This window comes from Neohortaea acidophila, assembly GCF_010093505.1.
Source record: "Neohortaea acidophila strain CBS 113389 unplaced genomic scaffold BDY17scaffold_10, whole genome shotgun sequence".
Lineage (NCBI taxonomy): Eukaryota > Fungi > Ascomycota > Dothideomycetes > Mycosphaerellales > Teratosphaeriaceae > Neohortaea > Neohortaea acidophila.
In genome coordinates, this window is record NW_022985519.1 from 560,093 (window position 1) to 587,166 (window position 27,074).

Sequence of the window (27,074 nt, forward strand, 5' to 3'; positions counted from 1 at the left end):
GGCACCAGTGAATTCAGACCAACAATTAGAAAAGGCAACGCAACATGAAGTGAATACACGAGTAAGAGTATGACGAATTGAATGTGGTAGAGAAGGGGATCGACTCTAACATGCTACTCTCTATCCCAAGAGTTTCAGCACGCACAGTCCTGCTGTGATGCATCTTCCCGCGCCCCACCATCTCTGCCCAACCGGAATCAGAAACATCCAAGAACTTTTATCCATCTCATCGTATCACGTTGCATACCCGCCGTCGCTGAAAATGCAAGAAGTGCTCATCAAGCAAGACCATCATCATCGTCGCATTCGCTGCCCGCGCTTTAAGCATCATCAACGCTCTGGGAATTCACAAGCAAAGTGCTAGCAACCGGCTTCCTCTTCGTCTTCGTCGCCGGCATCAACCTCGGCGCCCCCTGTATCGCCCGCGGCTCCTGCATGTACGCCGGATCGAGCTTGGCCGGCATTCTCCCCGACATGGCCTGCGGATCGCCCGGGTAGCGGGAGTTGGGTGGAGTTGCGGACGCCGAGCGCCAGAGGTGATCCGATGTGTCGGTGAGAAAGGAGGTGTTTGCCTTTGAGAAAAGCGAGGTTCGGCCACGGTTGCGTTTGGAAAGGATGATCTCGTCGAAGAGCTTGATGGAAGGATCTTCGGCACGAGTGGCCTCGCGCTCGTGGATGAATTCGTTAAAGGCTTGCGTGTCGCGCAACATGTGCATGTACTCGCCATCTCCGTGCGGCACGCTCTTGAGGAATTGATCCATGTTGAAGTGGTAGAGCATACCGGCCTTTCGACGATCTCCGGACGCAGGACGAAGAAAGCGTCGGTAGGTGTAGAAGAGGGAGGCGAAGCAGCGCACAAACGCCGCTCGAACTTGGTCGGGGCGGAAGGCCACGGGGCATACGAGGCAAACCGAGTCGAGGCACCCATAGTGTACGATGATGCCACATCCTGCAGTTTTATTAGTCAAGTCTCCACTGAGGTATGCATGAAATGTCCGATAGCTTACCAAGACACTTGAACGACTCCTCCTGGCACCGTTCGTCGCATATCGTACAAATCGACGCACCGTCTCGATTCTGCCTTTGCAAGCAGTGCCCCTCGATCCACTTCATCCGCTCATCGTCTTTCACGGGCTGCACCAGCATCTGCGGCATGACGGTGCTGGCGGCGAGAGTGCTCTGAGCGTATACGCTAGGTGCATAATTCGATCCAGACCCGTAGCCGAGACTAGACGTCGACGGGGAAGCATGGTGTCCAGTTATCGGCTGGCTAGGACGACGCCCAGCACCAAATCGACTCGCCTGTTGTTGCCCGCCGCGCGCCTCGAAGAGCGAGTGGACGGCTGAATTGCGCCGTAGCATGTCGCTCTCTGGAATCCGACCCGCAGATCGCTTCTCTTGAAGAGAAGCCTGAAGGGCCATACCAGAATCACTGCGCGAAACCGGTTTGGAGAAGGTAGACGATATAGGCGACTGCGCGACCGGAGATGGCGGCGACTGAGAAGAGGAATGGCTATGGGCAGTGCCGGTCGAGCTGGTCGACGGCCGGTCGCTGCTCTTGCCAGCAGTCGGGCGAGACTGTAGGAAAGCATTGTAGATGGGAGAGAGCGGCTGCTGGGCCCCTGAAGCGTCCCCAAAAGTCGTCGAGCTCTCACTGACGTACGTTGCAAGCGTCGACGCAGCCGGCTTGGACTTGAACACCTGCGGGCTTTCCGAGGCAAAAGCATCATTTGGAAACGTTTCCACTGCGTACCGCGGAGGTCCTGTCGGCACCCCATACCTGTTGTGGTGTTGGGCGGCCGCTTGAAGCAACGACTGGAGCTTTCTTCGCTGCGGGCGTGGCAATGTAATGGGTGGCGCAACACTCTCAATCGTGTTCTCGTCAAGGTCCACAATGCAGAAGTCGTCGTCGGGGAGCTCGGGCATCTCGTAGCGGCGTTCAACACCTGCAATGTAAGGGCACGGTGCCTCGAGTGCTTGGATCAAACGTTGCGGTAGGACTGGAATGAGAATGCCGCACCATTTGAGCGGATACAAGATACTGGTCAAAGCGGCGGCGGCGAGGTGCAGCATGGCGGTGTGCGAGGAGAGCAAGATGATCCTCGATTCGGAGAGGGCATATTCGAAGAGCGTGATGACGTTTGGAATCGTTAGGCAACGAAACAGGGCGTACAAGTCGGTGTTTCGCGAACCGGGAAGCTCGTTGATGGCCTCTCTGCGAGCATACAGCCGCAAGTCCCGCACCGCGACTTCCACCTGCGTGGCGGAGGCTATGGGGCAAAGAGCTTCCATGCAGAGATTCACGACATACCGCTCCAGCGGCTGCCACAAACCGACCTTTGGAGAGCTCGGGGGCACGCGTAAGACACCACCGGAAGTCATGGGCACGACGATGGCCTTGAGCCACTCCTTCCAGAAGCTCGTCAAGCTGCCATCCTGTCCCAGAATGCCGTAGGCTCGTGGAATCCAGAAGCCGGTGTCGCCTTCCGTGAGACCTTCGATCTTCGACGCCGCCGCGTGGCGGACGGGGCGTAGCAAGTCTGTCATCAGCCCGATCTTCTCCTCCACCGCACTGATGTCGTCTTCCAACTTCTCGCGCGGGGCCGATCCCGATGAGCTGTTGGGCAAGTCAGCGAGAAGCCTACTAAGCTTCGCACGCTCTGCCGAAAGCCGCTCGCCTAGACTGCTCGCCAACTCGCGCTCCTCATTGCTCATATTCGCCCGCCTCCATTCCTCGCACTGTCGCTCGAGGCCGGCAGCGGCAGTTTCGTTGAGAGGCACCCAGACAATGACGCAGATGCCGTAGAGCTTGCTGTTGTCGGAGCTGGTCATCGCGAAGCCATGCCACGTTGACCGCGGACGCTCGTCCGAAGACACGACGCTGATGTCGTTGGGGAAGGTGAACATGGGAACGTAGTCGGGAAAGGGGGTGCGACGTTTGGACTCGTCCGTCATGAGTTTGGTGGGGTAGCGGTCAAGCAGGACGGGTTCGTAGCGGCGCTTGAGCGGGTGCATATCAGGGCTGAGCTGGAAGGGGCGAGGAGCGGGGATGACGGAGTTGTAGCCACTCAACCGTTTGGACGTGCGGACCGATGCTTGCCGGCTCATGCCCGAAGAGTGTCGCTTGGAGCTCTTCATGGTGGAGAGACGTCGTTGCAGGCTGCCTACCGAGCCTCGCAGGCCGGCGGTCACATTACTCTCATCCTGGGTGATGCGCACCGTCTTCGGCCGGGGCTTGCGCGGGGTCGGGGTGGTCACGGCGCCGGCGGAGACGTGGATGTCCTCGAGAAAGCTGTCCCTCTCCGACGCAAACTTCCTAAGGGCGTCTTCGAAGGCATCATCGCTCATGCCCGAGGGGCCGGGGGGCTTATGGGGTCGGATGGTTGTGCTGCTCCTGTTGCTGGCGGTGGTCAGATGTTCAACCCCATTGATTAAGCCCTCGATGCTCTGCCGAGCTTCGAAGCTGTATCGTGAGCGTCTCTTGACATTGTCCACCGGGGAGCCGGGGGTAGGGGGCCGACCTTCCCCGTTGACTTCCAATGCGGCATCTTCCTCGATCGTGTCTTCGACTGGTGGGACGGGAGAGGAGAGACTGAGACGTGCATCGTAGACCTGGGAGGATTCGATGCCGCAGATGAAGAAGTAGTCGGCGAGAGGGGCGGAGGTGTCGGTGGGGCGAGGTCGGTCAGGCTTGGGAACGGCTGGAGCCATGGGGTTGAGGGAGTGGACGTGCAATACAGCACTGCTAGCGGGGAAAGGGGACCGAAGCTGTCGAGAGCAGATGCATCGGGAAAGATGTTGGCGGCGCGGAAGGTGGATGGTCCGGCCGGGTGACACTGCAGGGCACGAAGGGTGGGAGGAGGGAGTTCATGCGGCTTGCCGTGCCCAAACCAGGTATCCAAACGGGGCGCAGAGGGCAAGGCAAAGCGGTGCCTGGCAAGAGGAGGGAGGTGTGTGTGTGTGTTGCAGTCGTGGTGTCGACCAGGTGGGTGTCGGGTGAAACGGTAGCAAATGTTGGGAGTGGGAGGGTTGGGTTGGCTAAGAGGTGACTAGCGCAGGCGCATCAAGGCTGCATTAGCTGCACGTGAATGCACGCACCCTGGATCCAAGAGGGACAGTGTGGCAGTGAAGGAGAGTCTCAGACAGAAGGAAGGAGAGGGGAGAGGAGCGGGGCTGGAAGATAGATGTAGGTGCCTTTGTTGCTTGCGTAGATGTATACTGTAGCTGAAAGTGACTTTGAATTTGTAGGCCGCAGGCACCGCAAGCAGGCACAAGCGGCCGTCGATCCCGTCCATCCCTGGTGTGATTTGACTTTCCCAAAATTCCCCTTTTCCCCTCGAGCCATCAATTTGCTCCACCTGAAACCATCAATTGGACCCTGATTTCCGTGCCCCACCTGCATTGCCTGCATTGCCCGCATCGGCCTGCCTGCTGCCTGCATTTGCTGCTCATCGCCCTCTGCTTGCTGCTGCTCATCGCGCTCTGCTTGTCAGCCAGCCCGTCGTCACGCCACGCTCGCCCATCGCCGACCTCCACTCGACATGGATCTGTGCCAAAGAAACACGGCCTGGCCCCGCTGCTTCTGCCTCCTCCGCCTCCTTCTGCTCCTCCATGTGCTCCCCCTTCTCGCTGAGGAGAAACATGACTTGCTCGATATCCTGCGCCTTGAGCACCACTCTTCCCTCGCCATTCATCCTCCGACTCCCAATACACGCTCGCTCTTGCAAACCCACCTTCTCCAGCACCACCGATGCATCCCCAACATTCTCCAGCTGCGCTTCCAACACCCATTGTCTTTCCCCCTTGCCCCCGCTCCTCTTGCGCTCCGTCACTTTACTCCGCACCGTGAGCAATGGCTGTGCCACGAATTGATAGAGCTTGCGGAACGTCCGCGCCCTTCCCCCAATATCTCCCCCGCCTTCGCCGTGCAGCGTCTCCGTATACGTGACGCTGACCGCCAACACGTGCTGCCCCTCCTCTTTCAGCTCATGCTGTAGCGTCTTCTGCAGTGTGCCGCCCGGTGTCACATCCACCGCCCCATCATCCTCGCCTGCGCTCTCCAGCTGCAGAGCCAACGGAGCCGCACTGTTGGGCCGTTGCAGTTCCGCAGCAATCCTCACCCCGCTCACACTCCTGTTGTCGCCATCTCGGAGCTCATTGTTCGCGCACAGCGTGCATGTGAATGTCTGACCCACATAGGCCGCGCCGAATGCCGCCGGCAAAGTGAGTAGCGGAGTGAGGGGGAAGTCCGAGTCCACGCCGCTGGATGGGTGTGCGAGCGAAGCAACCGCGGGGATGTCGAGCTCGTGGCCGAAGTGCGTGCGCGGGAGAGGAGTCTGAATGGCGAGTTGAGGGCGAGAAAGGCGGAGCACCTTTAGACTCACCGCATGAGCCCCTGCGCCGGAGATGCTTGACGTGGCGCGATGATGGGCCATGCCATGCTTAGGACGAGCGGACTGATAAATGTCCTAGACCCGGTAGTGTGTCAAAGGGTCGAGGGTGTTGTTAGCTTGGGGGAATCCGGCAACAAGCTCGACATATGAGACGCTCCCGAGTCGTGGAGCTTGGCCTCCACAAGCCCCCGATTTTATTATACATTAAAAATCTTTTGGGAGCTTCGCGGCACATCCAAATGAACACCTTCCGTCGAATACCCTGATTCCATTATACGCCGCAGAATGGTCGTAAAGTCTGCCGGAACAACGAACAATATCCCCCTACACCAATCTCCGTTCCTGCATCTCCGAGCAGGGACCGCCAAAGGACGCGGCATCTTTGCCAGCCGCAAGATACCTTCGGGAACGGTCATAGACACAAGCCCCGTCCTGGTCTTGGACCCCAAGGAGAATGCAGCGTACATCGAGAAGACGGTCCTTTACCACTACACCTACAACTGGCCGCTCCCGGACAGGTTGAGCCAGAAGATGCTCAAAACGCAGGCCGTCGTGCTCGGCTTAGGGTCGATGTTCAATCATTCAACTCGCCGGCAAAACATTGGCTGGACACGAGATCTGGAGAACGAGGTGATCATTTATCGTGCGTTGCGCGACATTGACCAGGGGGAGGAACTGTGCATTTCATATGGAAGCCGTTTGACGTTCGTCGATGCCGACTCGGAGTCGGAGGGGGCAGATGGGGAGGGAGAAGAAAGTGAATCCGACGTTCTGAGTCGAATACAGCTCGATGCGTGAAAGGGCGCACGTTGGAAGACATATTTTGAGCGGTACCTCTATCGTTGCAGTTGCAGCAAACATCCCACGAAGACATCTGCAGATGCTGCTGGCTTGCTTTCCCCAATCGCACGAACGCCTCGACAAGTGAAAGAATGCGCGCCAACGCGGCCACAGAAGAAACGCGGCGACTCGCCGTACGCCGAATCAGGCTTGCGTGGTCCGGTTGCCAACACCGTTGCTCTGGCTTGCGTCCGGCTCCTCGCCAGCATCCTTCTTCTCCTCCGCCTCCGTCCGCAGCTCGTACGCCAATTCGAAGCACTCGCTGAGCAGATTCATCACGCTCGCCTGGCCTTCCGGAATGTCGCCGCCCACCATGAACTTGCCGTCCTTCTTCATGTTGTCGATGCTGTTCAGCTTCATCGAGTATGGATACAGCTCTCTCGGACTGTCGACTCCGCCGGACCGTTGCACCTCGAGTAGACACCGCTTGAGTGTGAGCAGTTGGTTGTAGATTGGGAGCAGAGCTTCGGAGACGGGTTCGGATTGGACAATGTATTGGAAGATGAACGCATAGCTTCGGCGAAGGAGGTAGAGCAGGGTTCGCTGCGCGTGCAGATCCGCCGGACGCCCTGCGCCGTCGAGGAAGTTGCCGTCGACCCTTGACTCGTCTACCCTGTCGAGCTGGCGTTGGTAGGAGTAGAGATCGGTTTCTCGCAAGGACCACGCCTGGGTCAAGTGCATTTGCTCCAGCTGGTTTCGGATCTTAAGCAGTTTGTCGTAGAGGTCGGAGAAGCGATCGTCAATTTTGCCTTGCCTATAGTACACAGATTAGTGGGAGGCCAGCCATGGGGGTTGGAGAAATGTACTTTTGCCGTATGATTTCGATCCAGAGTGTGCAGCGTGCGAGGAGGGCTTGGATCACGGTACGACCGTCGGGCACTTCCCCTTCGGTCAAGCTGAGGAGGGAGAGGCGCGCGGCATATGCTTCCTCGGGGTTCTGCCCTTCGTGAGTGAGCCTCTCAGCGTGCACCTCGTCTTGTATCTTCAGCATCTCGCGCTCCAAATCGTCGACCTCCTTGGTGGGGAACTAGGGAGGGTCAGTGTTTAGCCATCGATGTGTGTATGCCACCCGCAAACTAACCTTTGATCGAGTATTACACGCGGAGAGCGACCTCAAAATGCTGACGAGCTTTTCGTGTTTGTGCATCATGTCCGGACCCACGCGGCTGAGACTGTCCTGCAACTCCTTGAGCGTCTTCCTGCACACATCGATGCGTGCGTGCAGTAGGGTGATGAGCTGCTCGGAATGCGAGTCTTCGCCCCGGTCCACCGACGCCTGCCACTCGCCCAGCTTGCGGTCGATGCCCTGCAAGTCTTTGAGCGAGTAGAAGCCGGCCTCCTTCAGGTGGTCGAGCAGCCTTTTCACGGTGCTGATCGCACTGTACACCGCCGGTGCTTCCTGATTGCGTCCGATGGTGAGGAAGAAGAGGCTGATGAGTTGGAAGCAATCGTCGAGCACGGTGTCCACCCGGTTCTGCTCGTCGCGTTTGTTGATGCGAAGCTTGTTCAGCGCCTCCACCTGCACGATAACTTGATCGTAGTACTTGACGACATCGTGGCTCTTGACATACGTGGACCGATCGGACTTCAAGATGGAGAGGTTGTCGCGGATGGTGAGGAGTTTGTCGAGAATGGGTTGTTCGGCCGGATCGAGAGGGATTCGAGGGGCGGGTGAATCGGTCATCGTCGACAGCCAGGAAGAGAGAGGTGTGGGAGTAGCTTGAGACTTCTCCTGCGGCGCCTGCTTGGTATGCCGGAGTCGTGGCGGTTGTAGTCGAGCACGAAGAGTGTCACGAGCGCAGAGGATGTTCTGGCGAGACCAAGCCGGCGAATTGGGAAATTGTGGGGTTGCGCCTCCGACTGTCCCGCATGATGACATAAGGCACGTGGGGAGCGCCGATGTGAATGCCTGAGGCTGCACGATCAGCCTTGGCGTGCCAAGATTTGAATTCGACCGCACAAATTCTCCCGCGGCGGCTTTCATCGAGCTTCTTCCCATCACCAAGAACAATTGAGAAGAAGTCCTCCACGTACGCTCCAGAAACGTGATAGGCATCTCATTGCACACACACCTACCCTCGACATATCCAACCGCGATACACTGCAAAAATGTCCACCTCTGAGCTCGCCACTTCCTACGCCGCTCTCATCCTCGCGGATGATGGTGTGGAGATCACGGTGCGCCCTTCTCCATGCCTGTACAACGCGATTAAAGGAAGACCCGGAGACTGACTCTTTCTCCCGTATTCACAGGCCGACAAACTTCAATCCATCATCACCGCTGCCAAGGTCCCCGATGTCGAGCCGATTTGGTGCACCCTCTTCGCCAAAGCCCTCGAGGGCAAGGATGTCAAGGAGCTTCTGCTGAACGTTGGCTCGGGTGGTGGTGCTGCTGCGGCGCCTGCTGCTGGAGGTGCAGGTGCTGCTGCTGGTGGCGCTGCCGCGGATGAGGCCCCCAAGGAAGAGGCGAAGGAAGAGGGTGAGTTGTCGCCCGCCCATACACGCCTCATCAATGGCATGCTAACAAGCGCGCAGAGAAGGAGGAGTCAGACGAGGACATGGGCTTCGGTCTCTTCGACTAAGTGTGTGTTGGGAACAAATAGGGAAGAGTTTGCGGGTTTGCTTTCGCGTGGCTCAGACCGGAGTGCACCGATTCCCCTTCCTAGCTACGACAACTCGTCATGGCGAGCGGCCAACATCCGCCTCATGTCATTCTCAATCACACAGTCATCCTCTCATACACCTGTCTTCCGTCGCTTCTCCCTACGCATCGTCCTTACGCCTGTTAATATTCTGTGAAGATGATCTGAAAACGCAACGTTTACGAAGTCGCCATGATATTTTGCGGAGTACATAGCGTTCTGCGAGCAGCTCTCCGTCATAGCTGTTGCGTCCAACGTAACACGGCTGTTACCAGTGAAGTACAAGCGAGTTGCAGTGCTCTGGGGCGTGTCAAGCCTGTGCCCGCCAGATCGGCGTGTCCCTTTCGTAATTTCGCCCTTCCCACGATGCCGCATCCTCTCCAAGCTCGCTCGTTCCCAATGAAAATCTGGGGACGTGCCGGTGCTACCTGAAGCAACAGCCTAAATCCTCCTGGGATAGTGAGGCTGCTGCATTGGCGTATCATTTCGATCACGCGTGAGCTTTGCGGTCAATAACTCGTTCAAATTCTCCCGCGGTGCACTTGCGGGAGGGGTGGGCGTCGTGGCAACGGTGGCAAGGACGGCCGGCCCAAGTGCGGCAGAGAGAGGGCTCGCGGTGAGTGGAGAGGTGAGCCGGGGATTGACGTCCTGCGATGCATATACCGGCTTCCATCCCAAGGGCAATGGCGATGCGAGGCTTGTGGGAATGACATTGTCCGGACCTTTGCTGCCGGAGCGCGCGTGACTATACATGGGCGACCGATTGATCGCCTTGTATACATCAGTCACCTGTCTCTGCAGAGTGCGCATCAGCGGCTTGATGGCGGTAATGTCGATACGTCTGTGGCTGAGATCTTTGACATCGGTTGCAAACGCTGTCCAAGACTTCACTCCAGGGTCAGCGAGGTCGCGTGGTAGAAGCGGAGGACACTTACATGGACAAAGGTGTCGCACAGAACCCAGAAATCTCGCTGATAGCGTAAGCCATGGTCGCCGACCTTTACCGCCTCTAAACGTTTCTTCATTGACCAATTGTGTGCGAGGACTTCGTCGCACTTGTTGACCATGGCCGTCCACTGTGCGGACAGACCAAGCTGTTCTGCCTTTCTCGCCGTTTCTTTGCGCATCTGAAACTCTTTACGGCACTGCGGCAATATTTGCCCGGCCAGATTGCACACCGCCTCCAATTTCATGAAGACCCCTTCGAAAGATTCGTCGCCTTCGTTGCCATCTAAGGGGCTGCGGGTCGGGTTCGTGCGAGAGAAGCTCGACTGGCTGGTAGATGGTCGTGAGTAGGGTTCAGCAGGCCGTAGTGTACCCATGGAGATTGGCGATCCCATAGGCTGCATAGTGCCCCAATCCGGCTGTAGGCGCATCGGTGGCGGCGGCAGTCCCGATTGCGCCGGCTGGCTACTGAGGCCCTGCAACATGGCTGGGCGAGCCATTCTGCGATTGCTGGGTGCTTTGGGCTGGGTCGGTGTCACGGATTTGCTGCTCCATGCTTGCGATACGCGCGATTGGTCGTGGGAAGACGGATCTGGCCGATGCTTAATCTTCAGACCGAGGGTGGTGCACATGTTCTGTAGCTCCAACATGCAGAAATGGCTTTGAAACAGTGCAGCACGCGCTTGGGGTCCGCCGACATCTCGCGGACTCGCTCGCGATCTGCGTTTGAGCTCGACGAGCAACACTTCGTAACACTTTATTGCGTGGATGGCAGCGTGGGCACCCAGCGCTGAGATCTGCTGTGGAGTCTTTGATCGAGGATGTGGGCCGCTCTCCAGTTCCTCCAAACGACGATTCAGATCTTTCACTTCTGCACTTGCGGCGACAAGCTGACGTCCCAGGGGGGATGCATGGGGCGGACCCATCCTCATTGACATAGCCACGCTGGATATCGAGGTGTTAAGTTGGGGCAAGATGAAGTTCAGCCGCCGGCAAATCCCAATGACGGCATTGGGTGTGTTGAGCCTCTTGCGTGCTTTGTAGGCAGGACCGATATGATAGGCTTTCGACTGTGCTTCCACGGGGCTGACGGCACCAGATGTGTCACCACTACTGGGGCCAGTGGTGCTCTGCGTAGTGGAGATAGAGCTCGAAGCTCGCACGTGTGTTGGCCTGGCCATTGAAGTCTGAGTAAGTCGGTCCATATCCTCATTCAGTGCCTCAAGATCTCCGGTGGGCCTCCGTGTAGGGACGTAGCCTTGGCGTCGTTGGCGGAGATTGCTCCAAGACGACACTGTTTCGCTCCGACTGCGATTGCCATCGTTCCCGCTGTTGAGAAGGGGAGCAGCTCCTGGCCGCTTCATGCCCGAAGCATTTGACGACTCCACGCGTGCATGGGACTTGTGTGGGATTGGCGGGACGATTCCAGGCTCGCCAAGAGAGGAGTCAGGCTTGGACTCGATCATGCTGTCAAGGCCGCTGATGCTTGGTCGAATGGGGAAGCGGCCGGCAATTGCGGTCCTTTTCGGCGGTCGCGGCGTTTCGACGTGGTCCTCGCTGAATGGAAAGGTCAGAGAAAACCCGGCTGTAGATTCGGAGTGCCATAGACGCTACCTTTGGTCATCCTCGGTCACGATTCTTAACTTCTCCTTCACCGCTGCGGCTCTCAAGAAACGCTTTACCTTTTGGCACATCTCTTTTTCTCGCTCCACGTCGTGTGCCGCTGCCAGGCGGTCTGGCGAGAGTTTGATTGCATCGGGAGGGGGGAAGACAAGAGGATTCTCCTCGAACTTGAGCTTGCCCAGGCTGCTCATTTCGCCCAGCGCGAGGGGTAGTCTCGTAATGCGATTCTTCGCGACGGCCAAAAACTTGAGCGAGGACAGTTTCTTGATGTCTTCCGGGAGAGCGGTGATTTTGTTTCCGCTGAGGTCGAGGATCTCGAGTTTGGACAGTTGCAGCACCTATGGCAAGTCAGATCGGGGGGTTGTACGGGGGAGGGCAGAGACGACACACCACGTCGGGGAAGTGCGTGAGCTGGTTCCACCGAATGTTGAGGTAGCGTAGGCGCTCGCATTGTATAATCTGGGGGGGAAGGGAGATTTGTGGGTTGTGAGAAACGGCGAGTCTGTCGGTCGATCAGCGAGTGCAATGGCGTCGCGGCGCGCCATTGGCATTGTCGTGCACCCACCGTTCCACCTTGTGCTTCATCAATCCAATGGCCTCCACCGGCAAAGCGCTCAATTTCTTCTTGCTGAGATCGAGCGTTGCCCCAGTCTGCGAGTCTTGCTGTAGCACGTCTCCCGCCACGGCGGCGGAGGCTTGCAGCGAGGCATGGCGTTCTGCATCCGCGTCCAACTCTTGCTTGATGAAGGCTAGCAGATCTGCAATGTTCTTTGATTGCTTGTCGAGTTGGCTGACGAGGGCGGTAGCCATGTCGACATGGTGCTTGGGAGGGTGAGGAGGCGAAGGGTGTATTGAAGGCAGTGTGAGTGGGTAGAAGTAGCCGGCCGAGCGTGGACCCCAGAAGTCGCAGAAGGGAAGGGACGAGTGATGAAACACAGGCCGTTGCCGCATGCGGTTAGCCCAGGCACAAACTACCATGCACGGAACCCTTCGCGCGTCCACTCTCGAGTGAACTATTATTGCAACTTCTGCGTGTCTGCTGCTGGAGTTTACGACCGCCTGTTGATGTCCGGGCGAAAGGTGAGGCATGACGGCGTCGTGTGTCTACACAATCCGTTGTGGTTGGTCGGGCAGCCTTGAGGGACAGGTTCACCGCCACACACCCTGTCAAGTGTACAATAGCGAATCAGAAGCTCGTGAATGTTTTTGACCATTTTCCTTATCCCTTATGACGCCCTCCACTGGCAATCAGTGCTGCCAGGTTGTTCTGAGCCCAGCGTGGTTCATTAGCTAGATAAGTAATTAAATCCATTCGATGCGCTTGTCTGCCAGTCGGGGAAGTTCCTCTGCGCGCTGGAGCGTGTGGCGTTCCTCCGTCACCCTTAAACTTTGCGCTCCTCTTGAAACCCATCACCCTCTCCGCCCAATGGCTCGATGAATTTCTGCTGGTGTCGGTCTGGGGTCGGCTTGCGAAGGGCGTTTACTCCGTCATTCACGCGAAGATGGATGTCAAGCGCTCAGTGGACAGAAGAATTGGCCAAGCCGGTGCAGGCCTATACATCAACATCGCGTGACCCCTATCTCAACCTGTCCATCGAACACGACATCCTCACCCGTTCCGCTAGTGACTCGCTGGTCTTGTTCCTCTACGTCAACCGGCCCAGCGTCATCATCGGCCGGAATCAAAATCCATGGTTGGAGGTCAATCTCCCTCTGCTCAATCCAAAGCGAGAGCAGGCAGAGATCGATCCGGCTGGCCTTGGAGCCGTAGATCTTGTCCGTCGTCGCAGTGGAGGTGGCACTGTCTTCCACGATGAGGGCAATGTCAACTGGACCGTCATTTGTCCACGAGATCAATTCACCCGCGACAAGCACGCGGAAATGGTTGTACGCGCGTTGCGAAGCTGTGGCATTGATAGAGCGCGGGTCAATGAGCGACACGATGTCGTGCTCGACCAAGGCCAGGTAGCCGGCCATCCCGATCCAGAAGACACCCACTCCACCCCGTATACGATGCCCGGGGGAGATGGGCCTACGCCGCTCAAAGTCTCTGGCTCCGCCTACAAGATTACCGGTACACGTCGGGCGCTGCATCACGGCACTTGTTTGCTCTCCAGTCCAAACTTGCGCATCATCCCCGACTACCTGCACTCCCCCCTCAGACCTTTCATCAAGGAAGCCCGCGGCGTGGAAAGCGTTAGCTCCCCAGTCGGCAACATCCTACTCGACTCTGACGAGTTTTGCACTGCGGTGCGCAACGAGTTTGCCCGCATGTACTCTCCGGGCGAGAAGACTCCGCTAAGGGCAATTGGTGAGGACTTGTTGAAGTTTGGCACGGTGGCTGCAGGTTACGACGAACTCAGGGTAACAACATGTTCCCATGTCAATTGGTGCAAGCTCTAACGCCCGCATAGTCACTGAAGCACACGTACGAGCAGACACCCCGATTCGTGCTATCAAATGAGTCCGATGAGCTAGCGACCACCGTCGTCGATTTCACCATACGAGAGGGCAGATTTGCACATGCCTCCGTGTACCGACGTGGATCAGAGCCCAAGCAGATTATGGAGGTGGACTTCCCGAACTCGCACGGCCCAAAGCTACACGAGATGGAACTGTTAGACCCCAGTGCCGACGAGGGCAGTGAGTCCTGGGAAGATGCATTGATGCCTTTGTGGCAAGGCTTGGCTTCTGCAGAGTCCGAAAAGCTTGTAAGCTGGCTACGTCGGACTGTTCGTCAAGGCTGGCAAGCATGACAGAAACGCCTTAATCAGATGTGGGATGGCCCATCAAGTACTCCTCGGGTCTCCCCATCGTACGGGAGTGTCAGGCCGCGGACTCAATCACCTCGAAGCAGCCGCAATACATCTCCAACGAGATACAGGCTTCCAGCGATGACCAGCGGACCTTCGCCAGCTCGATCGCTTGCTGCTTGGATGGCGGATCGCAAATCGTTCCCATGATCGTGGAGACACAGCGATTCTGGTGCCAGAGCCTTTGACATATCCAATAGCTTAGCAGTCGGTAGAGGCTTCACCCAAGGCATCCCATCAACGGGTCCAAATTCAACGGCAAAGACAGAGTCGCCATTTTTGATCAAAGGCGACAAGATTTCTTTTACATCTTTCGAACCCGAAGCAGCCAAGACCCATGTCACGGAAGCTCGACCGCCGGCACCGCCACGTAGTTTACCGACGGCTTGAGCGAGTGCGAGGGCTGATTGATGGTTGTGGGCGCCATCGAGTAGGACGTGATGTTGACGTCCGGTGAGCTGTCGTATACTGATTGTCTGTTGGCGTCCGGGGAAGCGGACAGTTTCAACCACTTTCAGCATGTCGCGCTCGAGGTCGTCTAACGCTGATGCCTTCTTTGTATCTGAGGTGGGCATGCGTCCTAGTCTTTCGAGAGCACACCAAGTCGCTTGAAGTGCTACGGCGGAGTTGTGGCGTACATGCGAAGGCGCGTCGAGGAGAGAGGTTAGGCCCAGATGCTTAGCTCGCTGGCCAACATCGTAGCGCTGGCCATCGGCAGCGCCTTCCGACATCCAGAGCATCGTGGGACAGCGCAATCTTTCTGCCATGGCATGAATCACTTCATTTACATTCGCTGGATTCGACCAATCGTAGACGACAGGAACGCCCGGTTTCAGGATGCCTGCTTTCTCAGCCGCAATCGCCTCCAAAGTATGACCAAGAAATTCCTGATGGTCAAGCCCTATGCTCGCGAACGCGGTGACGAGCGGCGGAGGTCTGAAGCGTTGCGCCTCTGGGGGTCGTTGCTCGGTTTGGCCGATGACGTTTGTTGCATCCAAGCGCCCACCCAAGCCAACCTCAACGACGGCAACGTCGACACATTTCGTCGTGAAAGCCTCGAAGGCAGTGGCTGTCAGCAACTCGAATTCCGAAGCTCCGACCGATTCCTCCGCGTTCCGCCGCAGCACGTTGGCCTCGATGTCATGGAAGGCCGAAGCTGGGATGGTCTTCTGGTTGATGGAGATGCAATCCCACCGATCGACGAGATGTGGACTGTTGAACATGCCAAAGTTGATGGGAGGGTCGCCGCGACGGCTCCTCCAAGTCGACTTGTTGTACACGTCAAGCATGGCGGAGACATATGCGCAGATGGAGCCTTTGCCGTTCGTCCCAGCCACATGAACAGCTCGCCATGGGAGCGGTGTCGCTGCCAGTAAGCGAGAGATGCGTTGCAGGCCAAGTTCGATCATGCCGGATCAGACGAAACTCGTGATTCGTTGAGGTTGAAGGCTGTGTGATGCACTGTCGTGGCGCCTGAGCATCGCCATTTCACGCGACACTCTCCATTACCATGCCGTGACGCAGATGAGACAGTCCTAGCTGGTCGGAATGCTGAAAGGAATCAACCCTCTCACCACATCATCGTCGTGCGGTTTGCGATTGGGAGAAGTGCGGTGTCAAAAAGGCGCATAAGGTTCAATGTTGCCCCGACTGTGCATTACCTTGTGGCCCTTGTGGCGTGCGGTGCATTAGCGGCGGGCCGTTGTCGGGACGGGCCGTTCGCCGGCGCATCTGTCTTCGCTCCACCTGGAGAGACTGTGGAGGGAATTGTCAAAGACAATCGAGAACGAAGGGAGGCTTCGAATGGCCGTCCATCCCCAATTCACACTTTCCTTGCTCGCATAGCCAGAGCGATTCACCCAATTGACTCAGCACCTCGACAGACGTCATGGGTCTCCCGTAAGTCTCACCCCAAAGACAGGCATTCCTGGGCGCGTACTGGCGCGGAGACACTGTCTTTGCGCCGCCCGGGCAGGTGGTCGGCTCATGCTGATATACCTATTTCAAAAGCATTTGGCGCGACCCGGAAGAGGATGTGCCGTACAAAGACGCGATCAGGAACGATCCGACTGCTGCAGGTCGCTCATCCATACGCAGGCGAGCGTCAGTTCATGGTCGGAGGGCCACAAGGCCTCGACTCCCTCTTGAACCCTCCCGGCGCTCTTCGCATACCCCCGATCGCTCTCCACGCCTGCCCTCCTCTCGCACTGGGACCACCGAGTTGCGCCGCCTAGATCGCCGTGGTGTGCCCCCAATCTCAACGCTGCTGGAGTCCGCGGACATCGCGTCTACACCGCGTCCGCTTTCCTCGCCTGGTCTGGATGCACACCTGACAGAATTGGAAGAGCTACGAGCACAGCGTCGGGATCTCAGCCGCGAGATCACGCATTTCTATAACGTGTACGACGGAGGCTTGCTGCATGGTGCTTCGGCAAGACCTGCTGCCAACCGCACCTACGCGGCGAGCTCTCATTTAGCGGAGCAGGACGGCGAGGAAAGAGATGCCACTATTCATCGCGCATTTGGACGCTTGACGCGGTCTCCATCGCCCATCGCTCCACGCCCGTCTGGGAGAGAATCACCGTCGGCGCCACGTTCCACTCGACTAGATTCGCATGCGGAACGCCGTGGGCGAAACGATGCCATTGCAGCATTCATTCGGAACACGTCGGAGGGCCCGCGCGCTCACGCGGCTTCGAATGACCTGGACGGTCTAGCCGAGCAGCATGTCCGCCGTGTACACCCCATGGCCCGCTCTCGGCGAGCTGAGTCTCCGATAGGAGGACTTGGAGATCGTGATCGCAGCCCACTCTCTGCTGGTGGCTGGGAGGTTATGCGCTCAACCATCACCCCAGACACAAACCTACCAAGTGCGGAGAGCAGTTTTGCAAGTGCTGTTGCCAGCGGCGTCTTCAGTGCGGGCACCACCAATGCTGGGGAGCACGAGCGCTCTTCGACTTCAGAGACGAGTCGTCGAAGTTCCGAAGAAGAAGCGAACGCAGGAGACTCTGTATCTTCCGTGGATGCGGATGACCTCGTATGCAGCGAGGAAGAACGCGAGGCTACGGCGGCCTTTGCCTTGGATTTCTACACGGGTGCATCTCTCACCGAACAAGGTACGCGGCGCATTGCTGAGCACCGAGCGGCGCATAGCCTCGAGGGCGACCGCTTTGTGCTCTCTGGCGAAGGTGAGCAGATCGAGATTGGGTTTCGCCTGATCAACGAAGCCCTAGACTCTCCCGAGGGCCATCGGCGTCTATTGCAATTGAGCGAAAGCCGACGGAGATCGGTACCGGACGAGGCCGGTCTGGAGGCGTGGATATCTGCGGACAGAAGAGACGGCGCTCGCAGCACGACGCGGGCTGATCTCAATAGCTTACGGGAAGGAACGGAGATCTTGGAACACTACCTTGCCCGATCGGTCGCTGGAGAGCCGTCGAGTCTTTCTGCGAGGCGCTGGAGATCGCCTCCTCCACGCTATGAGGCACCTGCTTCCCTCCCAGATGGCGAGGCATTCACCTCTCTCGACGAACCTGAGCCGCATCCGGTATCCCGACCAAGCTCGCGGGGGCAGCGTGGCATTGGAGCCATGCTCTTCGACGATGAACTGCAAGATTTGGACGGAGTGCGTCGCATTGTGGAAAGGCTGGCGCAGAGGGAGGACATACCGGACGATTGGTGGACGAGTGTCGGACTCGCGCGCCACCTCCGGCGCACGCGTCCCCGTTTGCTCTCGACCGAGCCCGGGCGAGTGAGAAGCGGAAGAGTTGAACGCGGCAACCAGACGTCTCGTCTCTAGGAGGGCCTCCCTACCAGCTGTGTTTTCTCAAAAAAGTCATTTCGTGGCCCGGCCGTCAGCATCAATCGTGAGCTTCGATGTCGATGTATGTATTAGGCAACTACATTACCTTTCTTGACTTTTTTGTGCGGTGAAACAGTCCAAAGGGAACGTGGGAAAGGAAAGGCGATTGGAAAGTGATAGGGCAGTGGACAGTGTGGCTTGAAATGTTGTTGGGGCCGTATGGCTAGTCGAGATCATTGCGATTCGAAAAGCGTCAGTGGCAGCTCAATAAACGCCCTTGTCTCCAGTAACTGATGCGGTATCATCACAAGCAGGCCGCAAGTAAGCCTTGGTCGTTATCGTTACAATTGCCCCCCAATGGGCACAGCCCTCCCGGTGGCCCGACTCGCCGCCCCTATGACTTCCGGATAGGAATGCCCACCTCTTCCGTGGGTGTCGCCTTCTCGGAAGCCTTGGCCCCAATGTCTTCCACATTGCCCTGATCATCCATGCTCATGCCGCGCTGCAATATGCTCGGTTCTTTGACAGGCGAGCCGGACTGCCCTTGGCTGGCGGTGGGGTAGAGGCCCGGGGTGCCGGGGCCGAGGGAGCCAGAGGCGGGGTTTTGTGAGCTGTTCTGCTGTTGTGCGAGGTGCGGGATGGTTTCTGGTCTTGCGCATTCGGTCAGTCGGGTGTTGAGAAGGGGATGTTGACGAGACGTACGAGGGATGCTCTCGACCCAGCCCGCCTACCAGACCGGCGTCGGATTTGCCGGCCTTGGACATGGCATAGTCGCCGCTGTCGAAGTACTTGCGTTCCTTGAGCTTGTTCTGCAGCAGGTCCTTCTTGTTGGGCAGCTTGCCGTAGAGTCGAAAGAGCTTCTGCTCCTCTTCAGACAGCTTCTGAACCAAGCGACGGGAGGGGTTAGCGGAGTTTGGGTGGGCGGTTCAATGGGCAGGAGAGCGACTCACGGTGATGTCAACTTTGTTTCGTTGGTGGGGATTAAGGGCCATGGCGGCGGTTGTTTGTTGGTGGTGCCGATGTCAAAGGAAGGGAAGTCTGCGGCAGAAGATGGAGAGAGAAAGGGAGAGTGTGTGTGTGGGTGAAGTCAACATGCATCCGACTTTCATTGTCTCACGTGAACGCCTCCACCCAAACACCCTTTGCGGGCAGGCAAAGCAGGGTTTCAAGAGCTCGCTTGCCCCTCGCAAGCGCGGCAAAAGTCGTGACATGGAGGTGTCAGAATTGCTGGTCTTTGAGCTGTCGAAGAAACCTCGAGATATGTGTATCTTGCCCAATCACACGCTGGACATCCTCTGTACTAAACCATCCAACTCGAGAATATGGGCTCGGTCAACGGGGTAGACCAGCGGTATCGCATCATTGTGGAACACCTAGACTCCGAGCTCGAGGACTGGCAGGCACTCGAATACAAATGCATCGCCCGAGAGTGTTCTGCTAATGGTTGGTCGTTTGTGCTGTCCGGACTGTCTTCCCCGGCGGAGACGAAGCAGCAACTTGGACTCCCTGCGACCTCTCTAACCCAACAAGGAGTCGAGTCTCTGTTCTCAACGGCCGAAGAACGACAGCAAGTCTGCCTTTTGGATCCCCGAGGATCGCAGGACTTGGCTCCGGAGGATGGCGAGAAGTTCAAAGTGTTCTTGTTCGGCGGAATCCTTGGCGACGACCCTCCACGAGGTACGTCCGTGTTCTTGCAAAGTGTACTCCTCCAACTCACACCCGGCAAGATAGGACAGGCGAGCTTCGACGAATCGGCTTTCCAGGCCGGAAACTCGGCCCCGAGCAAATGACTACAGATACCGCCGCGAGAGTCACAAGGATGGTCATCCAGGATAAAGGTAAGGAGCTTTTCTGTCTTGCCTGATGCTATCAGCAACCTTTGCCGTCACCTCAATCATGTGTGCTAAAACTGTCCGTCTTCACGCAGTGCGTTTGCAGGACATCCAGTATGTCAACAGACCAGAACTCAACCTCTCCGCAACGAAAGGAGAGGACGCGACAAACGCCTCCGAGAGCGTGAGCATGCCATTCAAATATGTGAAGGGTCAAGACGGTGCACCAGTCATGCCTGAGGTATGAAAAGCACATTACACAGCACTGCATCCTCGCATCGTCACTGACTTGTTGCGGGACTCCAGGGCATGCTAGCGTTATTGGCGAGGGATGCCGACAAAGGGATTCTAGACTTGCTGTGAAACGCCAAGGGGTCGATCGTGTGACATTGGGAAATCCATGACCAGCATCCACGCGCGCAGCAATAGAGTCAACGCGAGATATGCCCATTGGGACGAAAGCTATGCTGGATCTCGCGATATTCTTTAGCAACATTCACCAAGCCGTCACGGCCGGGAGCGCGGCATCGACATTCCGGCCGCGAGGTCCAAGCCGTGCGGCCGAGTGCATTCCAGTGGCTTTGCCCGGACACCGCTTCCGTTTGCGTCGACTAGGCTGCGATTCATTGTTGTCGCAGAACATCAATGAATCAACAACAACGGTCAACTCTACATGTACTCTTCCGCTGCTTTATCAAGCCTCTGCAAAACGAATACATACATCATTCACACCGGTAAAACCCTTGCAAATCATGACAACGCACGCTCTCCCGATATGTGATGCGCCATTCCTTCCCGAGGCCGCTTTTCCCTTCCATGGTGGAGGTTAGTCTTACTGACGCCCCGGGTGCATCACTGTGGGCAGCTAACCCGGGAAACAGACGTCTTTGGTCGCTTCTGCGCAACTCTCCCTCAAGGGGGTTCGAACGTCAGCTGCTGTCTGCCATGTCCTCTTGCCGACTGGGTCTATTCCGACAACTTCCCGACGCGCGCTCGTGATTCGAACTATGTCGCCATTGTGATGCTGATCCTCAATCTCTTCCTGCTACTGTCGTTCGCTGTACTCCCAAAGGCACAGAGCCATCGGCACTACTTGAGCACTGGTCTCGTGGTATCGTTGGTCGTCATCGCGATAGCCTTCATCATTCCACTGGGATCGGATTCGGATCAGTGCTACGATCGAATCACGCCCAATGATCTACAGTCCAGTGTTGCTTGTGGATTCACTGGAAGCTTGGTGGAGATTGGTGCTATGGGTGTGGTCGTATGGAGTAGGTGCATTGGCCAAATTGCTGTCGACACTTTGCTAACATATTGCAGTCCTCTTACGCTCGATCTGGAGTAAGTCTTCTGTATCTTTGGGTGTTATCAGCTCTTTGCCGTTCGCGTTACCGCGTTATACTCACGACTAACCTCCAAACAGTGGCGCTCCGAATCATGGCCAACTTCAAGCGTACAAGACTGTTCGCCATCATTGCCACGACGTTGGGTGTCGGCCTCCCACTAGTCTTCCTGGCCATCTCCCTCCCCATCACGGGCGTGTCATATCGGCTGGGCGGCGTTTGCGTTCCGAATGGTCCCACCGCGCTCATCACCTGGTTTGCGTGGGTTTTGTTCTTTGCCGGCATCAGCTGGATCGTCCAAGTCGCCACTATTCTGTACTGTCTGTGGAAGTTTGCCGCCAGCTCCATTGCTGGGGCATCCGGGCACACATCGAACACGTCACAGAGCAGCACAATCAGGAGCGAAGACATGACGGAGAAAGCACACGAAGGAGACGCAGCGCCAACGGCCACCCAAGTACAGCCGACGTCACCGACGGAAGCAGATCCAGGGACGAGTACGGCGAAGAAACGACTGTCCAGATCCAGTCTGACCCCCAAACGGAAGAGGCGGGTCGCGTGGCGGAAGATTCGGAACATCGTTCTCCTCCAATGGCGCACAATCATCTTATCATTCATCATCGTCAACTTGTGCGTCTTCTTTGGTCAGGCGTTCATGGCACAGACCTTCGCCGCGCTGGCCATGTCGGGTCCTCGAGGCTTGCCGCCAAACGACCTTGAATTCGTCAAATGTCTCATCGCAAACAGAGGGATCAAAGAGCCATGTTTGCATTTCTACAACGGGTTGACGGAACCATATGCAATTGCGACGCTGGTCATGGCTCCAGTTAGTACTTGAAAATGGGACGCGGTGTGACATTGCTAATGCGTTGACAGTGCGTTGGAATCATTGTGTTCCTCCTCCTAATCCGTGGCTCCATCTTCCGCGGGTGGTGGGAGATTTTGCGCAATCCGCAGCGATTCATGCGAAAGTCGAGCACTGCGAGCGACAACTCTTTTGGAGCAGGCCAAAGAGATGCTGGTGACGCCGGGGAAGGAAAAGAAGACGATGAAGTTGCACGAGATGAAGAGATGAATGCTGTCGACGGCAATAACGATGGAGCACAAACAGATGAACCCGAGGCTCATTTTGAGGCAATCGGTATGGCGTCCTGATATGATCGATACTTGATACTCGCAACGACATACCCCAAGACTGCACGTTTCCCACATCCCGTTTTCCTCCAACGCTGTCAACCAAACTCCACGCTCAATCAGGAAGTCCCGGCTCTCATTTGTCCTTGGCCGCTGTGGGGCCAGTCTGGATCTTGTTCATATCCTTGTTCTCCGTTGCTTTCGACACTTTGGCATGTTGGGCGGCGGGGGTAACATTCTGCTGGAGCACTCAAACGTTAGCCGTCACAAGTATTGTTGTTCAAAACCACGAGCACACCTCCTCGGGAGTACCGCGTACTGCCTGTTCCCGCTGCGTCTCATTGTCCGTTCGGTGCCTTCTTCCTTCCGCCTTGTAGGCCGGGCCGTTGGTCGGGTCGTTGTGGTCGGGATTGCTACTTTCCTGGGCACTCTTCTCTGCGAAAGACCGGCGTTGCGATCGAAAGACCGTGTTGTTGAGCAGCAGGCGTCGTGACAAGGAAACGCGAGACATTGTGATGGACTTGATTTGGTTGTTTTGAAGAGAGATGGGTTTACGTTAACAACTTGAAAGTCGGGCCAACTTCATCAATCTTAAAGTCATGACGTCTGCTCTCTTCCACGCGGATGAACCCTGGTGGAGATCTTGCGGGCGGCCCGTTCTGTACCTGCATGAAAATGTGGAGTAAGACGTTTTATTACTCCGCTTCAACCAGTGCTTCTCGCCTTCTCTCGTCGCGGTTCGTTCGGGCAAGAAGGAGGGAGAGAATCACGATGAGCGAGATCGAGGACGGACTGCTGGCCATTGAGGTTGATACAGATGATGCGGAATCTGGAGATGCTCCCGTGGAATCCCGCACGTTCCAAAGCGAGACAGATTTCGAGCGCCAAAAAGCGGCCTACGCTGCAAAGGTCGATGGCGGCAAGGCCTACAAAGATCTCATGGTCGCTGTGCCTGTTCTTGACCCTGCACATGACTGCATCCGCACGAATGGCCATGCCAAATCCAAGCTGACGAAGAAAGATGTCCAACTCCTGGGCTATGCGGTGGCGCAGCTGTACTATGACAATCAATACGCCAAGGTCATCAGTCTCTGCGAGCGCGTGGAACACCTATGCGAAACGGATGACAAGACTACGGCAAGTCTGACGCGGTGGATGGAGAGGTGTCAGAAGCGGAGGGCAACGCGCTCGGTACCAACAGGATGAACAGCTTGGAAGCAGCGCCTTTAATCGGTTGATGCCGTACGGAGATCACTACTGCTATTCGACCAGTTCCGGAAGGCCTCGACAAAACTACCAGTCACATCTGGCTTCTCCCAGCTTGGAACGTCACCTTCGCTATCCTCGAAGTCGCATCGGATCTCGGCGACGGGCACCATGCTCACTCTGCCGTGCGCACACATGAACGGGAATGCGCAATCGCCCAACTCCATCATCAACGCTTTGCACTGGTCGAGAGACAGTTCGTCATTGAACATGATGGCGGACCGGCAGGCTCGCGAGTTCAATAGTTCGATAATGCCCTTCGGGCAGGAGCCGATGCGACTCAACCATCCGTGCGTACCATCCGCGTGCGCGTCCGCCGCAACATCGAGGGACGTCTCCGGGCTGCTGCCAGAATCGACAATGCTCCAGATCTCGGAGCGCAGCAGGTCAATCAGTAGCTTGGGGAGGGAGATGCACCGTTCTGCGATGCCTGGAGGGAGGCTTTGGACTCTGATCATGTAGCACCGTCTAGGCGCTCCAACTTGAGATGCCGAGAGGTCTTCAGCTTTCGCAGTCAACTCATAAACGATACCCCAGTCCACGAAACGTTGCTTGTGCGCCCGAAAATGGTGCCATTCCACCTCGGACACTTCGAATCGAAGAGTCTTCTCGAGGGACATAGTCTTCACCTTGCGAGAGTTCTCCCGTATGTCTCCCGGCTCGCACAACTCAGCGAGCAGCCCCTCCAGAGTGGCTCGCTCGGACGCGGCGTGCTGATCAACCAGCACGAGAGCCTCCACATGGTCCGCAATGTCGTTTGACCTCATCTTGCACAAGATGTACTTTCGGTCTACTTGCTGGATCACCGTAGCTTGCTTCAACGCGCCTTTGGACAGCTTGCTGAGAATTGTAGCACTGATCTTCGTGAGTGCTGCGGGCGTCGAGGCGTGCGTGCGTTGCCCAACTGCCACATCCACAGAGTCCTCTCCAAGCGGAGTCAGAGACGCAGTAGGTATCTTCTCCTCCTGCTGAGGCGCAAAAACCGGATTCCTCCATTCTTCCAAGAATGTGGGAAGCCAACCGGGCAGAGACGCGCCTTCCGATCGCCGAGCCGGAAGCAATGGTAACCCTCTCAGCGAGGCGGCCCTCTGAACGGCAGCAGGCTGTCTGACTCCAGCTGCTGCTCGAATAGGGTTGGCAGGGAGGAGAGCGACCCCAGTCCTACTGTTGACTTTGAATGTTTGCTTGGATATGGGATCCTGCCAGTCCACCAGGACGTCGCCACCTTCGGGATTGTCTGCGGGTGAGTGACCTGCCCCAGTTTCAGGGGGTTGGCCACTGTGCTCCGTCGTTTCGACGGCAGCCAATAGTTCGCCGCTCTTTACATTGAGCGAACCCGCTTCTAACACCGGGAGCTCGAAGGCGCTCTTGTTGGGCGTCTCGATCTCGTCGCCTCTCGTCCCCATTTGTTCCGCAGGAGCCGTCGCTGGCTTTCGGGACAGCCACATTTCGTCATAAAAAGCCGGCCTTCCGGACTTGATGCGACTCCACGAACTGAAATGGTCGCTGGAAGTTGCAGGTCGGAGCAGATCGTGCTGCCCTACATCGTGAGCGTTCCCCAAAGCATCGACATATTTCCGCTTGTGACCGGACTGCCTCTGTTTCCGAGGGCGAAAATGATGGGCTACAAGCCACTGAGTAATCATGGTCTCCATGACCTCGTCGATCGCTTTGGCACGTGAGTCGACGAGTTTTTGCGATTCAAGATGCTGATGGGTCCCGCTGGCAACCTCGATCTTCAACACGAACATCGGCCAGCGATCTATGGGTTTACGTCCGCGCAAATGCCTTTGAGTAAGACCATTCCCCTTTTGAAGTTCTTTGCCCTTGCGGCGATGCTTTTCCAGCTGTTCGACGTCCAGGTCATCCTCCATGGCGCCAAAGTTGCTATGCTCGAAGATTGTGTTGACCGTTCGGCTAACGTCGCTGTTGCTAAAGAGTTCAGAGCACGGACGCACCCCAAGACTGATGAACTGACAGTGCCTCGTGGGAGCAGCATCAAGACAAATGAGTCCACGTATGGAGACCTGGCGGGTGGAGGCGGATACAGGAACCCATCGATCTCTCGTATCGTGCGGTGCGAGTCCAGCTTGGAACAGCAGGGGTAAGGCGTCTTTGAGTTCGTATTTAACCGTCGCTCCACGGAGCGTATGAAGGCTCTTCTCCGTTAGGGCGGCGGTCACGGCGGGGTGTAAAGCAGAAAGACGGAGAGTCCTGGCTGGGCTGGACTCGGGAGAGATGGTAACGGAGCATGGTTCCTTCCACGCAAGTAAGAGAGCAACGATGCCGTGCTTGAGCACAGCCCAGGCTTTGTCGTCTTCTTTGCCATCTTGTGCAGCGAGAGTACGCTGCTTGACACGCACCGGCATGTTTCCAAAAAGATTGCGGACCTCTACCCGAGTTCCATGACGCCCTGATGAGGGAATGTCGGCATCACTGGTGACGGAAGCTTGCCGTTTGATCACTCGGCCTTGGTGAAACGTGATGTTCGCATGCTGCTGGGTGTCGAGATGTCGGGAGGAGATGCTCAGGAAAGAGAGCGCGGCGAGCGAGGCGAGATAGGTACCGCTGCTTCCGTGTAGTCGACCATCAGATTCGGAGCTGTGTTTGGAGGTGTGATGCATTCGTCCCAGACCGCCATCCTCCGCAAATTCATCGGAACGGATGCCAGATCCATTGTCATCGACGATACAGGCACCACGGCGGAAATCGACGGTGATGGTAAGCTTGGTGGAGCCAGCATCGAGGCTATTTTCCACCAGCGCCAATACCACGCCCTCTAGACTGGTGATTTGTCTTGAAGATTGGATTTGAGAGATGGTGTCGTGGGCCAACGGGAGGATGCGTGGCATGGTCGTTGAGAGCGTGAGGCAGGAGGATGAGGCGGGTTGAAGTCACGGGTTGAAGTCAAGGCTGAAGCCATGTGCAAACGTCCGTGGCCGTAAGGCACCTCTCTGCCACTCTGGCACAGGGCAAGGCAGCTAGCCGATCGACCCGGAGAGGCCAGCGAGTCCAAATGTTCTTTCGGGAGAGCACCATCGGCCGCTTGGGTTCACATTGTATTGCGGTGCGTGTAGGTGAGGTGCTGGACCTGGAGCAGGGTCTGGTTGGTGCAGGCGGGCGGGTGCACGTGGCGCATCCCGCTCGACCCCTTCACCTTCCAAACCGTCCCCTCCCCTCCTCTTCTTTGTACACCACGACACCACCTTTCCCTCACGCCGACGTTCGCTCATCATACCAGCTACTACCTTGCTCAGGGTCTTTGAGTTCGCTACGCCTCGCTCCTTTCAACCTTCACCCTCGCCCCTCCACTACCCACGCCGAGAGCATCGCCAGCCTCCTACTTCCAACCTCTGAGGTCATCTCACGTTCGTCGTTCGTTACGCGCTCGGCGGCACCGTTCGACCTCACCACACTCGTTTACTACCCGTACTTGCTACC

The 27,074-nt window shown here is 57.0% G+C and overlaps 14 protein-coding genes across 14 annotated transcripts; 7 read left to right on the forward strand and 7 right to left on the reverse strand.

The window, feature by feature from the left end:
• Positions 1-320: 320 nt before the first annotated feature.
• Positions 321-3,711, reverse strand: BDY17DRAFT_256507 (dDENN domain-containing protein; the record flags this gene model as incomplete). The annotated part of the gene is made up of 2 exons (XM_033731607.1): positions 321-949; positions 1,008-3,711. The coding sequence occupies 2 exons, from the start codon at positions 3,709-3,711 to the stop codon at positions 321-323; spliced, it is 3,333 nt and encodes a 1,110-aa protein (XP_033586652.1).
• Positions 3,712-4,472: 761 nt separating this feature from the next.
• BDY17DRAFT_327066 (uncharacterized protein) lies at positions 4,473-5,435 on the reverse strand (the record flags this gene model as incomplete). Its single annotated transcript, XM_033737613.1, has 1 exon — positions 4,473-5,435. The coding sequence occupies one exon, from the start codon at positions 5,433-5,435 to the stop codon at positions 4,473-4,475; it is 963 nt and encodes a 320-aa protein (XP_033586653.1).
• A 270-nt stretch (positions 5,436-5,705) lies between these two features.
• On the forward strand, positions 5,706-6,113 carry BDY17DRAFT_230870 (uncharacterized protein; the record flags this gene model as incomplete). The annotated part of the gene is made up of 1 exon (XM_033730214.1): positions 5,706-6,113. A coding segment is annotated over one exon (408 nt), but the record flags the coding sequence as incomplete, so codon positions are not given.
• Positions 6,114-6,377: 264 nt separating this feature from the next.
• BDY17DRAFT_327068 (uncharacterized protein) lies at positions 6,378-7,917 on the reverse strand (the record flags this gene model as incomplete). The annotated part of the gene is made up of 3 exons (XM_033737614.1): positions 6,378-6,987; positions 7,040-7,260; positions 7,315-7,917. 3 exons carry the CDS (start codon positions 7,915-7,917, stop codon positions 6,378-6,380), a joined length of 1,434 nt encoding a protein of 477 aa, XP_033586655.1.
• Positions 7,918-8,342: 425 nt separating this feature from the next.
• BDY17DRAFT_327069 (60s acidic ribosomal protein-domain-containing protein) lies at positions 8,343-8,815 on the forward strand (the record flags this gene model as incomplete). Its single annotated transcript, XM_033737615.1, has 3 exons — positions 8,343-8,411; positions 8,487-8,712; positions 8,769-8,815. 3 exons carry the CDS (start codon positions 8,343-8,345, stop codon positions 8,813-8,815), a joined length of 342 nt encoding a protein of 113 aa, XP_033586656.1.
• Positions 8,816-9,316: 501 nt separating this feature from the next.
• BDY17DRAFT_327070 (uncharacterized protein) lies at positions 9,317-12,253 on the reverse strand (the record flags this gene model as incomplete). The annotated part of the gene is made up of 5 exons (XM_033737616.1): positions 9,317-9,760; positions 9,811-11,377; positions 11,435-11,781; positions 11,834-11,945; positions 12,009-12,253. 5 exons carry the CDS (start codon positions 12,251-12,253, stop codon positions 9,317-9,319), a joined length of 2,715 nt encoding a protein of 904 aa, XP_033586657.1.
• Positions 12,254-12,949: 696 nt separating this feature from the next.
• Positions 12,950-14,199, forward strand: BDY17DRAFT_327071 (uncharacterized protein; the record flags this gene model as incomplete). Its single annotated transcript, XM_033737617.1, has 2 exons — positions 12,950-13,807; positions 13,858-14,199. The coding sequence occupies 2 exons, from the start codon at positions 12,950-12,952 to the stop codon at positions 14,197-14,199; spliced, it is 1,200 nt and encodes a 399-aa protein (XP_033586658.1).
• Positions 14,200-14,282: 83 nt separating this feature from the next.
• On the reverse strand, positions 14,283-15,665 carry BDY17DRAFT_318635 (Mur ligase; the record flags this gene model as incomplete). The annotated part of the gene is made up of 2 exons (XM_033736207.1): positions 14,283-14,977; positions 15,005-15,665. 2 exons carry the CDS (start codon positions 15,663-15,665, stop codon positions 14,283-14,285), a joined length of 1,356 nt encoding a protein of 451 aa, XP_033586659.1.
• Positions 15,666-15,978: 313 nt separating this feature from the next.
• On the forward strand, positions 15,979-18,243 carry BDY17DRAFT_303206 (uncharacterized protein). Its single transcript, XM_033734528.1, has 2 exons — positions 15,979-16,155; positions 16,267-18,243. The coding sequence occupies exons 1-2, from the start codon at positions 16,145-16,147 to the stop codon at positions 18,053-18,055; spliced, it is 1,800 nt and encodes a 599-aa protein (XP_033586660.1). The 5' UTR covers positions 15,979-16,144; the 3' UTR covers positions 18,056-18,243.
• Positions 18,244-18,253: 10 nt separating this feature from the next.
• On the reverse strand, positions 18,254-19,200 carry BDY17DRAFT_31808 (camp-regulated phospho protein/endosulfine conserved region-containing protein). The gene is made up of 3 exons (XM_033736159.1): positions 19,009-19,200; positions 18,761-18,936; positions 18,254-18,708 (listed from the first exon to the last, which is right to left on the reverse strand). The coding sequence occupies exons 1-3, from the start codon at positions 19,048-19,050 to the stop codon at positions 18,453-18,455; spliced, it is 474 nt and encodes a 157-aa protein (XP_033586661.1). The 5' UTR covers positions 19,051-19,200; the 3' UTR covers positions 18,254-18,452.
• Positions 19,201-19,380: 180 nt separating this feature from the next.
• On the forward strand, positions 19,381-20,137 carry BDY17DRAFT_318637 (SAM-dependent RNA methyltransferase; the record flags this gene model as incomplete). The annotated part of the gene is made up of 3 exons (XM_033736208.1): positions 19,381-19,735; positions 19,786-19,896; positions 19,986-20,137. The coding sequence occupies 3 exons, from the start codon at positions 19,381-19,383 to the stop codon at positions 20,135-20,137; spliced, it is 618 nt and encodes a 205-aa protein (XP_033586662.1).
• Positions 20,138-20,642: 505 nt separating this feature from the next.
• On the forward strand, positions 20,643-22,388 carry BDY17DRAFT_327076 (uncharacterized protein; the record flags this gene model as incomplete). Its single annotated transcript, XM_033737618.1, has 5 exons — positions 20,643-20,715; positions 20,772-21,161; positions 21,211-21,231; positions 21,314-22,059; positions 22,110-22,388. The coding sequence occupies 5 exons, from the start codon at positions 20,643-20,645 to the stop codon at positions 22,386-22,388; spliced, it is 1,509 nt and encodes a 502-aa protein (XP_033586663.1).
• Positions 22,389-23,138: 750 nt separating this feature from the next.
• On the forward strand, positions 23,139-23,514 carry BDY17DRAFT_327078 (uncharacterized protein; the record flags this gene model as incomplete). The annotated part of the gene is made up of 2 exons (XM_033737619.1): positions 23,139-23,422; positions 23,499-23,514. The coding sequence occupies 2 exons, from the start codon at positions 23,139-23,141 to the stop codon at positions 23,512-23,514; spliced, it is 300 nt and encodes a 99-aa protein (XP_033586664.1).
• Positions 23,515-23,593: 79 nt separating this feature from the next.
• BDY17DRAFT_256528 (uncharacterized protein) lies at positions 23,594-26,485 on the reverse strand (the record flags this gene model as incomplete). The annotated part of the gene is made up of 2 exons (XM_033731610.1): positions 23,594-24,916; positions 24,959-26,485. The coding sequence occupies 2 exons, from the start codon at positions 26,483-26,485 to the stop codon at positions 23,594-23,596; spliced, it is 2,850 nt and encodes a 949-aa protein (XP_033586665.1).
• Between the last annotated feature and the right edge of the window lie 589 nt (positions 26,486-27,074).

Excerpts from the sequence above, each read along its gene's own strand:
- BDY17DRAFT_31808 (XM_033736159.1), bottom strand. The coding sequence starts at position 19,050 with ATGGCCCTTAATCCCCACCAACGAAACAAAGTTGACATCACC. Across the intron at positions 18,937-19,008 it reads GAAACAAAGTTGACATCACC|CTGTCTGAAGAGGAGCAGAA; the intron begins GTGAGTCGCTCT and ends TTGGTTCAGAAG. Across the intron at positions 18,709-18,760 it reads CTGGGTCGAGAGCATCCCTC|ACCAGAAACCATCCCGCACC; the intron begins GTACGTCTCGTC and ends CGAATGCGCAAG.